The sequence below is a fragment of the Parasteatoda tepidariorum genome, chromosome 8, assembly GCF_982258835.1.
Source record: "Parasteatoda tepidariorum strain Cologne lab strain chromosome 8, Ptep-v5.0, whole genome shotgun sequence".
Lineage (NCBI taxonomy): Eukaryota > Metazoa > Arthropoda > Arachnida > Araneae > Theridiidae > Parasteatoda > Parasteatoda tepidariorum.
In genome coordinates this window covers 1848035-1862257 of record NC_141762.1, presented here as the reverse complement: position 1 = coordinate 1862257, position 14223 = coordinate 1848035, and the positions used below count along the sequence as shown (strand labels likewise).

Below are 14223 nucleotides of genomic sequence, written 5' to 3'. Positions count from 1 at the left end.
ATTAATATTTTTCTTTTATATTCAAACTAAATTTTCGTTATCAATCAAAATTTTAAGCTCAAAGTTGTTCTGAAATATATTAGATTTTTCTACAATGTTTTTCTTTTATTTGAAGTACTTTAATCAAGTAGGCAATTTTTTATAAGATTTCAAATTTATATCTATATATATATATATAGGACAAAATTAACAGTCACCCCAGGGCGACTAAACATAACGCTTAAAAAACTGTCTGCAAGTGGCCATCCAATTGCCCGTTTTTTCATTGAAAATGTATTTCTTTTAAAGAAATATGGAATTATTAAGAATATTTTGTAATATTATGAAAATTATTTCACGCTTTTTTCTTAAAATTTTTCTTTATTTTAAAAATGAACATTGTAATGTTTACTATAGTTTGAGATATGATTGAATAGAATGCCAACAGTTCATGAAACGTTTAAAATTTTCAATTTCTAAAAAAAAATTGCCGCTTGTTTTAGAAACAGGGTCCACTGTTGGCCAGTAGCAAAATTCTCTAATTTTGCCCTATACATACATATTTAATGATAGTCAAGCATGCAGCAGAGGATAGTAATTAAAAATATACAAAATCTATTTGGTCAAAGCATGCACTTTGGCCAAAGAGATCAGTTCATTTTGATATTAGTCATTATTTTTGTTTAGTAATTTTTATCTGAGCAATTTCAGAAAGCAAGCCCAGTAACAGCAAATATCAACAATCTGACGCAATATTGTTCATCATTTTTTTTATTTTCAAATTTCTTTATTTTATTCTTTTTTCTTTATTTTGATATTAGGGATTATTTTTGCTTAGTAATTTTTAACTGAGCAATTTCAGAAATCAAAACCCTGCTAGGGTAACAGCACATATCAACAATCTGAAGCAATATTATTCATCTTTTTTAAAAGAAACACTGAGCAACAATGCAGCAAGCAGTGGCATTTGCCCAAATGACGACATTTATGTATTTACATAAGCAATAAACTTTTGTCTAAAACTACAGCAGTTTTGCTTAAGCCTAGAAATGAACTATTGTTGAGTCATAGTGAACTACGAGTTTTTTATGTATGAAAAGAAGAAAGAATCACAGAGATCAAGTATCATAGCTTTTTGTACTTTTGAGTCATTGTTTTTTTTCTTTTATCTAATCAGAAATACTTGGTTAGTTAACAAAATATTGTAAGAAAAAGCAGAGATCCTTGTTGGTTAATAAATATTATCTAGTAATTCAAATCTCACTGCTGAGCAGACAACTGCTGACTTTGAAATGCATTTGGCTGTCTTACGCATATGCTACGTGATGTTAGGGTCATTTGCATAAAAATAAAGAGTTTCATTTATGCTTTTTCCAGAGTTGTATTTGTCATGCTTGGTTTGCAACCAGCTGCAAGTAAAAGGCATCCCGTGATAGAATCTGAAAAACAAAACGTGAACATAAGTTGATTTATATTCTTTCTTAATTCACAATCCTGAAAAAAATTGAGGTTTAGAAATCAGAATACAACTTACTTCATATTCTTGCAAAATTTAACAATCCAAAAATTTAGCTACAGATATCTGCAATCTTTTTAAATCAGGGGTCTGTCCAGACATTTTGTGAAAGGTCCTGTTTTTGTAAAATTGTGAAAAAACTATTCATAATTTGTGAATATAGAATAAGCGTTAAGTCACATTCTTTCAACCAGGGTTTTGCAAATGGGGTCCTGTTGTTGCAAAAATTGCGAAAAACCTTTTCACGAAGTTCTTAAATTGTAAATAGATGCAAGATTCTGCTCAACAATTGCTGCTACTAAATTAGAGATGCAAAATACAAATATTTGGTATTTAGCCTATACTGCTCAACACAGAATATTAATTTCGAACGAATAATGGAAACAAAATCACTCAAATTTTTAATAATTTCAATTGACATATTTTAAATAACACGACTAAATGTATCACTTTTAATGTGTTAAGCATTAAGTAAACTTAAACAATTCTTAAATTTATAATATTTTATTTAAAAAATTGCCAGAAATTAATTTCTATTCTATTAATTAATTTTATGAATAAATATAAATTGATCAGTTATTTTTTTACAATAAAAATATATGATTTAATATTAATAAGAATGTACGAACGATGTTTGTAAAAGTAGAAATATTTTCTAAAAATACTACATTTGTTATTTAAACTTAGGGAAACTTAGCTTGTCTCGAGCCGTCTTTCTCTCCCCCCCCCAGGAAGGGGTTTATTCGATTAACAAACCAATAATGAAGATAAACAAATTTGTGAAGGGTCCAATTAAAAGATAAATAATTTCATAAAGGGTCCATTTTTATGAAAAGATATTTAGTGAGGGGTCCGTTAACGGAACCAAATTTCTTCTAAACAGACCCCTGTAAATTGCTACAAATATTAGAAACGTACGAAAAAACGAAGATCGAGAATCTGAATGCTCTCTGAGAACCAGAATGCTGCTATGAAATACAGAAATAGAAAAAAAAATAGATACCGAAATTTCATTACAATATACTTTATTTGTACAGAACTCAGAAATCCAAAAGATTTAATTTCAAAAATCTGAAACCTCTTTATATCCTCACGAAATTCAGAAATAAAAAAAAACTAAGTTCAGAAGTCTAAATATAAGTCATATTTTTCCTAATCATATTCTAACAAAATTTCTAAATCTAAAAAAAATAATTAAATCTGAATACAAGTAGCTTTATATTCTAACAAAGCTATGAAGAAAAAAATGCACGTAATAAATGTCAATAAATAGTGACTGTTATCACAAAGGAAAGGAAAAGAATCTGCACACTATCGTTTAAATAACCAAGTCAGATGTCATCCATGAAAATTTTGCATTGTATTCATAATTGCAATTAAATGAATTATGGTTTCTGAAAATGGTTATAGAGTATAAGTTCAGAATTTTTACATTTAAATAGTGGAGAAAACCTATGACCCTTCTCAAAAACCATGTGCGATTTTTGAACCCCTCAAACCACATAGAAATAATGAAGAACTAAACTGAAAGTATTCAAAAGATGTTACCTTGGCTGCTGACAGATGGAGAAGATCCACTCTTTCCATGCCCCAAATAGGATGCAGGTACCCAACCACGCTTTGTGGAGTCAAGTACACATACATACCACCATCCTGCGCATCCCACTTTCTCAACTTCAACTGTTTCACCTTCCTTGAGGGATGCCTCACCCACGTCAACAGCTTCATAATCACCTAGCGCCACATAATGACCGCCCACCTGTCAACAGAATAAAAAATGTCAACAAGCATAATGTTTTCTTTTTTGATAATGATTTCCCTCAAAATATAAATTTTTGTAAGTAAATTTTTTAATTGCGTCATAAATCAAAACATATTTCCTAACACATAATTATAAATGTATTAAAATGCTTTTGTTTTTTTAAAGTAAATAAAACAAATAATGTGAAATTGTGTTAGATTCTTGATGCAGGACTTTTCATAGGAGATGTGCCAACGGTAAGTTTGATAATTCCTTCAGTTTTATTGCAATTAACTAAATATTTAACACACAGAATTATTTAGTGTTACGAAATGATGAATATCATGTACACTCTAATACATTTATAAAATTGTACCCAATAATCCATTTTAATTGTTAAATACAGGATCACTACATGTCTGTCCCATTGAATTCAAAAACAATTTTGTAAGGAAACAGTCGGGTAGTCCATGTCTCACCTGGCAGAATCAACAATGAATTCATTAAAAACATGATTTAGTGTCATTGGAAAATAGAAAAAATAATTAAAAAAACATTCACCCATTAAGCCACATTTAAAATACAATTGAACTAAATTTCGTCCTTCTTAAACAAAAGCCAGTCTCGTTCTATCCTAAAAAAAAATTCTTTCATGTTTTTCATATCGGCCATGCATGTTATCTTGTGCTCTTTAATCCACTTTTTCAGCCTCACTAAATCTTTATTTTTAAAGTTCTGACAAATTATATAGATTTTTTTAAAGCAGGAATTTAAAAATCAGACTAACCTCTGTAGTAATCACAAAAACATCGCCATCATCATCTTCATCAGCAGATGAAAAATCATCAGCAGACGACCATCCATCGTCCGACACGCACTCCTCTTTTCGAGATGGCAGGGAGGCGACGGTCGCTCTTCGTCCGAGCTCTCCCGGCTGCCTCGCAGTCACGCTGTTGCTGCGGTAAACACTGTTATGCCAACTGAAACTGCTTCTGTTGCTTCTTGTTCTAATAAGAAAGAATGAAAGTAAAATAAATAAGTTGCAAGGAGTTGTAACTGCAAAACAAACACAAGCATTGGTTCGTGTGGCCTAATAGTAAGAATTTCAATAGCGTTAAAATTACAATATTTAACACTATATCGAGATATTTTTGCAATTTAACTACTTTTTATTGGGTCAATATTTTTGTTTTTTGTTACCCAAATAAAATCTATCGACACTCGCAGTAATATTGCATTCAATAAATATTACTAGGTATAATATTCACAATTATTATTTTAAAGCTATGTTATGTTATGTTAATGATTGTGATAATATCGTGCTCAATGATTGTAATGAACAATAACAATCACACTATTGGCGCATTTGATATTTATTGCTATTGTTAATTATCACAATAGTGTTGTCTTAGATAGACCTATGCGCATTGATAAACTGTGCAAATCAGGATCTGGCATTATTCTTACAGGTTGGTGAACTTGACTTCACAATGCTTTTAATCGATAAACTTCCTAAAATTTGCAAAAAATGTAAGTATATGCCACAAGTGGCCACGAAAAAAAAATATTGAAATGACTGGGAATTTGTGAAGTTGTTTCTCAGACTTAAGACTTTCAGTTTTGTTCTTGATTTTGAAGCGTTCACTGCAACCAATTTATTAATTATTTACTTTTTCAAATGAAGAACAGGGCTTTTGTTGACAAATTTTTACAGCAAAATTACACAAACAAATAATTTTAATCAAATATATTCTTTAAATATTTTTCATTTCATAAAAAAATAATATACTTTTTTAAAACTTGTTTAATACCTGTGAGGAATAGGTGGAGATTGACATATGCCGTTGATGTACCCAAGGTTTTGTATTTTATCTGAATGTTGTTTCAGATTTTGATCTAAAACATAGACAATACATTTTTATTTTGGAATGCGTAATGAAATAAAAGATATAAAATTAAGTTACTAAAGAGAGTCAGTCAAATAATGTGTAAGGATTTAATTATTTTGCTGACAATGGGGAGAATGCTTAAGTTAGACATTAAAAATAAATTTATTTTTAAAATTTTCTCAAAAATCATTTCAAAATGTAACAAAAAAGCTACATGTTTAAAAATCTCAAAATTTGGAATAAAAGTTAAAATTGGGGAAAGTTGAAATAAAATTGTTTAAAAGAGTTTCAGAGGTGAAGCATTCTGAGACGCAAAAGATTTTTTAAGAATATTCCACAAAAAATATTATAAAACGAATTAAAACATAAATTTCATTTATGCAAAGGTATACCTTTTACTTGAATTTAATCCTAAAATTAATTTACTTCAGTAAAACTCAAAGTAAAACCGAAAAACAGGGCGGGAAAGATTTGTGATATTCTTGTTTCTGCTGACAAGAGGGATGTAGGAATCCTGAATGGGCAAAAGATTATTTACAAAATATTTGAATGACCCATAAGTCGATGCTTTGATGCAAATTTAACGACCCTATCTTTAAATTTTAGAAAATTATTAAACTGATGCAAATTTACAACAGCTTTTTCTTTGAGAAACATTTTGTTTAAGTTAATAAAAAATTTAAAAAAAATCATAAGTAAAAATAAATCTAAGAAATATGTGTTTTCCCTGTGCCAGAATTTTTTCGAGCTATCTGCGACAAAACTCTGTAGCACTAATATCTTTCTGCAAGATACTTTCAATAATAACAAACATGCATGTTACTAATTTAAAATAACAAAAGTGCTGTGTTTACAAAAAAAAAAAGAACTATATCTATCTCCCATTTTGTTGGGAAGCACTGTGGGCCAGAAGACCATGATCTTTGGCCAAAAGTCAAAAATTAAATTTTCAACTAAAATATGTGTAGGCAGTTACTTTTTGGACAGACGAGACTACAACGTAATGAAAAATATGTTAAAATTTTTTTTTTAAATGTAACTGTTAAATTTTTATTTCAGAAATATATATAGGAATTTCACCTTACTGTTACATTTTTATCAGAGTAATTAGTCTGAAATTATGGTACAATTTTTCAATTTGTTGGATTAGTTAATACTCTTGACAAACTTATAGTTCATATCTTATCATTTGACATTTTACAATGTTTGAATGACTTTCGAAACTTAGTTTATAAAAGTTACACGAGGGAATTAGCTGAACTTTTTTTTTTGTTGTCTTCTTTGATGTTTCTTCTTTCGAAAAAACCTGCCCCATTTTGCCCGTATTGCATTGGATTAAATATCCCGAAAAACAAATGCTTTCACGTCATTTTATAATATTACTTCGGAAATATAATTTGCTTTTCATTTTTAATATAAAATCATGAAAACTATTATATTTTCATTGCTATATTTAATTATTTAAACGCACTATGTTATTATTTTTATTTTTGCTTGCCATATTTCAGTCGCCATTTTTTTTTGTGGGTATTTTTAGTGTATTTCAAAATTTTAACTGTGAATTAAATTTACCTGCACATAAAAACCTTTAAATAAAAAAACAAATTTTGAAACAAATTTTATCGAAATACTAATTTTGGCCACGAAACCTTTGATGCTGGCCCACTATGATATGGCAAAATAGAGAGCCCTGTCACTACCAGGCTACGAAAAAGTTGTAACAGGAGCTTTGACTTAAATAAGTGAAGCTAGAAATGGATATATCCTTCCCAGTGCTGCAAGACTTGAATGAAGATGATATTAAATCACTTGATTAATCCTGGAACACTGAGAAAAAGAAAAGTATCAAAGTTTCGCTGTCACTTCCAGGCTATTGAAAAGTGTGTCAAACTTGCTGGCCCACTGTGGGGAGGGGGAAAGCACAAATGAATTATTTCTTCGCATTTTGTAAATAATCATCACATTAAAAAAATAATAATAATTAAAAATCATGAAATCCATAGTAGTAATTGCCGAAAAAAAGATCGACAACGAAATCACGTTAATCGGACTTCTCAAGTGCGTGTTTCGTTTCGAGATTAGGTTGTTATAATAAATAATGTATAAAAAGTATTAGATTTAAAAACTATGGAGAAATCAATAGCAATAACTGCATAAAATTCAATAGAATCATTGCCTTGAAAAGTATATATTCAAATACACCATTCGAATTTTCCGTATTGTTTGAAATATATCGGGATATTTAAAATCTACATGAAAATCAATATCAACAACTGCCGACAATACAATCGGAACATTACATCGATTCACGATACTATTGGCATAAAATTGATCGCGTCAAAGAGTGATTACCTAAAGGCATGATTCAAATATTATGTGCAAACTTTTGAAGAAAAGTAATTATTTTCACTCTTCGAACGAAAAATCAGACTGCAAGAACTCTTAAACGTTCTGCGACAATGTCGCTGCGATTCTGCCACTGGGTGTGTTTTACATATGGAATACAGATAAAATAAAATGTATTTATTGATAACTAATAATGCTAAAAATTTTAAATTCTTCAAATGTTGCAACCCTGAGAGGAATGTAGAAGATAAAAGTAGCCGGGTAGTATAAAAGTAGCAGTACTGTATCGACTATACTGCATCAAAGGTAAGCTGCTTAGGTAATTTGATAAAACTGAGCTATATACAAAGTCAGACCGAAAAAATTTTCTCTGATGGATGCAACTCTGAAAAAAATTTTACAAAGTTTTTCCGTCACAAAATATTTTCTCATTGAATAATTAATTTGGGGGATAAACATGTTTTTTGTCAGATGAAAGACACCAGCTTAAAAGTTTTAAAACAATGTGGGTAGTAATTGATAATAATATTATAATCATATAGAGGGAGAGAATATAATTTTCATTTAAAAAAATTTTTCAGTAACACGAGTTCAGTAAACTGAAATGGAACAAGTAGGAAAAAGAAAAGATAATTTTATATCTATAATGTAAACATAAAATAAAAACAAAACGAAATTTAAAAATAAAATATTTGGATAAAGCAATCATTATTTGAAAGCAAGAAGTAATGTTACCTTTTAGATGTTCAAATTGAAGGAGTAAGACCTTTTTGATCTCTTTCACCCACACTTCTTTCACCTCAACAGATGGAGCCTGAAAAAATAGAAACTTCTTTTTCTCGGTATCGAATTTGAGACTTTTAATAACAAGCTGTGACACAAGTTCTTAAACAACTCAAAAAATTCATGCACGTTAAAAACTTGCATGATAAAAGTTTAATATTTTAGAATGAATACAAAAATAAGTAACTCTCAGGAAGAAAATAAAAAATTCTGGATTTTTAAAAAATAAATAAATACACAAACTGATTATAAATACACACAGAGTGTTTCATAATAACTGCTCTTAATATACATTCATAGAATTCTTGTCGAAAATGAAGCAAAAAAAAATGTACACACAAGGGGCACAAATTATAATTAAAAAAAAAAAAACTAAACTCAAACACTATTGCAATCTTTCTAATTCCCATTGAAAAGGGTGTTACAAAATCAAAACCTGTTTGATTGCCTTTAAAACTGTGTGAGTGTTTTTAATAACCGTTTTAATCACCTTAAAACTCTCTTCTGTTTTTTGAAGCAATTGAGTGTTTTCAGCCCCCTTTCTCAACATTGATGTGTCAGATAACGATAGCAATTTTTGTTCTTTCCTGGCTTATACTACTTAATGCATATTAAAATTTTTTGATTTTATTTTAAATAAGAGTTCGAAAAATATAAGTTAGGTGCTGTGATTGTAGACCACCTTGTATATTATATCACATTATTTAAAAATAAAATTTTTGTTTGTACTCATTTCACTATTTAATGGCAATAATTCTATTTTGAAAGGCATTTTTTGAGCTTTAAATACACAAAAAGGCATTAAAACCATCAGCTCAGGAAATTTTATAAAATAGACTGTCTACTAGAGATGCCAAAGGATATATGAAAACAACAATTAATGATGACACATATCACCAATATTCCCAATTACTTTACCAACTTGCCCAGCTTGTTTTCTCTCAACTTGCAACTAAGTAGTTTGACACTAAACAGTAAAACCAATATATAATAATGTAATAATCACTAAATAATAAACAATTGCTTGATTTTCCTAAAGAATTAAGACAAAAAATTATAAATTAAAATATTTTTAAAGTCAGTGATGAATTAAATTACTTTTCTTTTGTTATTAGGTTTGATTATGAAAACAAAGTAATTATGATTTTTATACAGTTATATTTGTCACTTCAATACTGTTATTGATTTAAAGCTTCACATAATTATTTTAATCCATCTTAGAAAAGCTAAAATCGATGTTTTCAATGTTTATACAATCTACAGCGGCCATCATTTTTTTAAAATTTTATTTATTTGATTTAAAAAGTATAATGAAAACTTGTCACAATAAATATATTTCAACTGGTAAAAAAATTAAGAAAAAATTATTTACTAGGTGCATACAATTTTAAAATATTTTTAAATTTTTATTTTTTTAGAACAGTATATTCTTGCTATCTCAATGTTGAAGGGATGCTAAAAACCTTTCGAGATAACAAGTTCAGAACTAAATTATGTTCTAAAAAGTAGAAAAATACATTCGAAAACATTACTCTAAAGAGTTGAGTCATCAAACATAAGAATAACTACTAGTATTAAATGTGAATGTAATGTTAGTTGACTATAAGTCTAAATACAATAATGATCATTTCATTTTCAAAAGTGAGAGAGTGCATTAAATAGAAAATAATTAGTGTGCAATAATTTTACATTGTGCTTTCTCCAAAAAAAAAAAAAAATTCAATCTTTATTTCGAAAAAAATTCGACATAACAAAGTTTTGAGAAAAAACTGTTTGACATAAGAATTCAAATTAACATTAGGTGGATATATAATGCCAAGAGGAAATTTTTTTTTGGACATAACAAGGTTTTCGAGATATCGAGAGTATATGGGCATTTACATATTTTTAAATAGCAACACTATATCAAATGTATTCACATACGACTCAAGTGTTGCCAAGTTAGAAAGACAGATATGAAGTAATTAGAAGTTTTGAATAGAGTGCAGCAATAAATGTGGCTCACCTGAATGATGAATACCTGAGAACGACCATGAAGCCACAGCTCAAACTTTCGTTTATCTCCTCTGTAGCCTTTGATGTTTTCAGTCAAACCAATTTGAGAAGTCTGCACTCATAGAAACAATTTAATTCAGTTATATACTAACTACAAAACTCATGTTTAAATTTTTTGCATTTCTAGAGACTTAAGTATAATTTTAAAACAAACTAAATTCTATTTAAAAATACTTTGCAAAAAGTTATGGGTATTATTAAATAACAGCATCATGTGAATAGAAATTTGTAACTAATATCATAAACAAAGTTGATATGAATTTTCTTTTATTTCTACATATATTTATAAAATTGAGTGGTACTCAAAAATTTATACAAGTTGCCGTAATTGGACTGATGATTCTCAAAATTTTTTAAAGTTAATAATAAAAACAATAAAAAAAATTCTGGTAGCTAATTTAAGTGTCAGGATATACATTTTTTTGTCAACTCATGATGTTGCAGTTAGTAAACTGATATATATATAATTTTCATTTTTTTTTTGAGGTATACTATTCACCTGTTGAAAAATTTTCCCACCTACATTCAGAAACATTAGAATGAAGAACAGGTGCCCTGTCACATGAATTTGCAGCAAGAATTATTTTTTTAACTGTTTTCCACGAATTTTTGAAAATCTTCAGCCTAATTTAGGACATCCTATATTATACCTGTGGTCAGTGCCGGATTACCCATTAGGCCATGACCTGGGCCCCCCAATGATTAGAGGCTCCCTTAAAATGGATTTTTTGAAAATAAATTTTAAAAAATTTAAAAAAAAAACAATCATTTTTAAAAAATAAAAAAAAATAAATTTCAAATATATATGTTATGGTTATAAAATGTTACGATTATTTTTTAGTTCCAATTTAACAAAATAAAGTAAAATTCAATTTATTATTATTTATTTTAATTTTAAATGCTTTCTTAAATGAAAAGATATATAAATACCTTTATATTTGAATAAATAAAAAATATACGAGAAAAATAATTTAATCTAAGGGACCCAAAAATTTGAATGGCCTAGGGTACGCTTAATCCGGCACTGCCGACCTTTCCTACAATTAGATAAAAACATATTTAATTTCAACATAGGTAATTAAATCTTACTAAGTGAACCTCTTGTAAAAAATGTCATTAGATACTGAAATTTCGCAAAAATAATTCTTCACAAAAAGATAAGCCTACCTTGAGAGCATTTTTGAATGCGTAGCTCGGATTATCATCTCTACCATATTTTTTGGTGAAAAGGACTAATTGTTCATATAAAAAAATGTATCGGGATCGCGGTTTAAAGCGGAGTTCCCGCTTCTTTCGTTCCATCCAAACACTAAATGCACTTTGAAGAAGAAGTCGGCCATAGTCCGCCAAGCTGCCCTGCAACACATGTTTCATTAATATACTATTAACTATTCACAAACATACAGTACAAAAGACCTGGACAATAAAATAAATCTATATTTAGAATGACAGTTTTATAGTAAATGCTCAGCTGATGGGAATTCAACTCAACAGAAAGCTCAAGTAACAGGAAATTAAAAAAAAATCAGTTTAAACATTCAAAAATCCATGATTTTTTCCCCTGAAAATTATAATAATATGGAAAATAGAGGTTTTCAGCAATTAATGCTATTTGTAAGTTTTGCCCACACAGAATCTGCAGACTACAGTGCCATATTTTTTTAAAAATGTATTTAAAAAAAATTTAAAGTTTGTAAAAAAAAAGCAACAGTTGAAACATACAATTCGGGCAATTTAGAATTTTTTTTTCTATTTTTAACTTTGCAGATGGTTTTTTAATAAATTTAGCATAAGTTCTCAAAAACTTATATTAATTGCGTTTTTATTTTTATTTTCAAGGAAGCATTAGAACATTTTTAATTCCAAAGAAAAGTACGTAATGTTAAAAAAGTTAATCTTTTCCACTTGTTGTTTGAACACATTTTTCTTTCACATTCTCATGTTACACAAACAATGAACTTCCATATATTGTATGGTGCACATACATTAGTTTTTGTCAAGAAAAAATAATTGGTCTCTATGGTTTTCAAAAGTTTAAATAATTTAATTGCAAAGATTATTCTCTAGCAATAATATTCATTTTAGCTACAAGGAAAATAATATAATTAAAGTCCAGGGTGTTTGAATTTAAGTTGCGAGTACACAATGAAATACAGTGTCAATTTTGGTAATGATAAGCATATATGATTTTTAAAAAAATATCTCTCTTTTGTAAAGAAATGGAATTTAACTAATTATGGTTTTTCAGAACTCTAAGAAGAATTCAAACATTTAGGGAAGAATTTACTGAGTAATCTTATATGTTAAAATAGAAGAGATGTAAAAATTATTTAGAATAATAATATTAGTTAATTGGTTTTAAACTATGGCAGGTGATATTATGTTAGAATTAAAGGGTACTTTTAAGATAAGTAGTTTAGTAACTATTAAAAAATTATTGAAATTTAGATCAATATATCAATATCAATATTAACCCTATTTAGTGTACATAGTAAAATCTCACCAAATTTTGGTTTTACCTTCACACAGAAAGTTTTACTTAAAAGGAAGGAAAAAAACTATGAAATTTTATAACTTAAAAAAAAAGCTAAAAAGTTAATTTTCAAAAAAAAAATAAAATAAATTGTTTTATGAAAATAAATTAAATTATCAATTAAAACAAATAAATCAATTAAAGTAAATAAATCAATTAAAATAAATGAATCAATTAAAATAAATTAATGGCTAAATAAAAATTCAACTGCTTCAGAAAAGAGAAACTGGTCGCTTAAATGTTTTATGAATTTAACAGCATTCGGATTAAAATTTTCACATGAGACTAATATGGCTTGTAAAAATATGGTCAAAATGTAATGACCAACGAGAAATTAAGTTGCTAATCAGTTGTTGTTCACTTACATAAAAACCTGTAATAGCAATCTGGTGCATACTATCATTTACATATTTTAAAACAGCTAACATGGCATCTACAGCTTCTTGAAGGTCAGCCTGTCCAGTGCCTTCATCCAGGCACTTTAGAAGGTCCTACAACAAGGTCATCAGAAGTCAGAAGTTTTTTTACTTTTAATTAAGTGTAAATAATTAAAACTTTTGTCATACATCATACCTTCAGCAGAAGCTGATACTTTGTAATCCTCTGGACAGGTTTTAATAAATAAGCTCCAAGGGGCAGCTTGTGGCCTAAATTTTTTTGACACTCCTACAAAAAAAATATTTTTTTCTTGTTTAAATATAAAAAGAGAATACAAAATAATACATTTATTTAGATGTATGTTTACTTCAGCAAAAAAAGAATCTGTGGAAAGGGTGAAGGGAGCGTTCAATCCTTTCATTGCCACCTCATTTTAGCGAAATTCAACGATTTTCTTTAAAAGGGTTTAATTTCTATAGAACTCTTTATTGATTCATACCACGGGGATGAGTTCGATAAAAGACCCCAAAATTGTAAATAGACATCTAAAAATGTTATGTGCAAAAGCATTTTTCAAATAATTGAAAAAATACTTGAAATATTAACAAGAAAAAAGTGAATGTAGGAAACCTTTATCCATAGAATGTTATCAACGTTTTTAATAAAAATATTAATGCAAAATTTTACTTATTGATTCAAATTATGTGAATTATGACTCTCTATGTGTGGTTTTTAAATCTCGCGAATACGAATCTTGACATTTAATTTTAAAATCGTGTAAACGCGAAATTCAATGCGTAATTTTAAAATCACTATAATACGAATCTCGATGTTCGATTTTAACAACGTGTGCATACGAATCTCGGAGTTTGATTTTAACACAAAGTGAATACGAATCTCAATGCTCGATTTCAAATTCGAAACAAAACAAAATAATAGCAGAGCGTATATTTAACAAAAGGTCATGAAATCAACAGCTTGAGTAAGCCTACCCAACTACTGT

General features: G+C 28.3%; 1 protein-coding gene across 2 annotated transcripts in view; it reads right to left on the bottom strand.

The window, feature by feature from the left end:
• Positions 1-353: 353 nt before the first annotated feature.
• LOC107440808 (guanine nucleotide exchange factor DBS) overlaps positions 354-14223 on the bottom strand; it is a 149604-nt gene continuing 135734 nt past the window's right edge. For both annotated transcript variants that reach the window (XM_071180809.2, XM_071180810.2), the window contains 9 exons: positions 13416-13508; positions 13208-13333; positions 11477-11665; positions 10260-10361; positions 8207-8285; positions 5048-5132; positions 4024-4243; positions 3044-3254; positions 354-1418 (listed from right to left, as the gene is read on the bottom strand). In XM_071180809.2, coding sequence (XP_071036910.2) covers positions 1342-1418; positions 3044-3254; positions 4024-4243; positions 5048-5132; positions 8207-8285; positions 10260-10361; positions 11477-11665; positions 13208-13333; positions 13416-13508 — 1182 coding nt within the window. In that variant the 3' untranslated portion in view covers positions 354-1341. The remainder of the gene's footprint in view (positions 1419-3043; positions 3255-4023; positions 4244-5047; positions 5133-8206; positions 8286-10259; positions 10362-11476; positions 11666-13207; positions 13334-13415; positions 13509-14223) is intronic.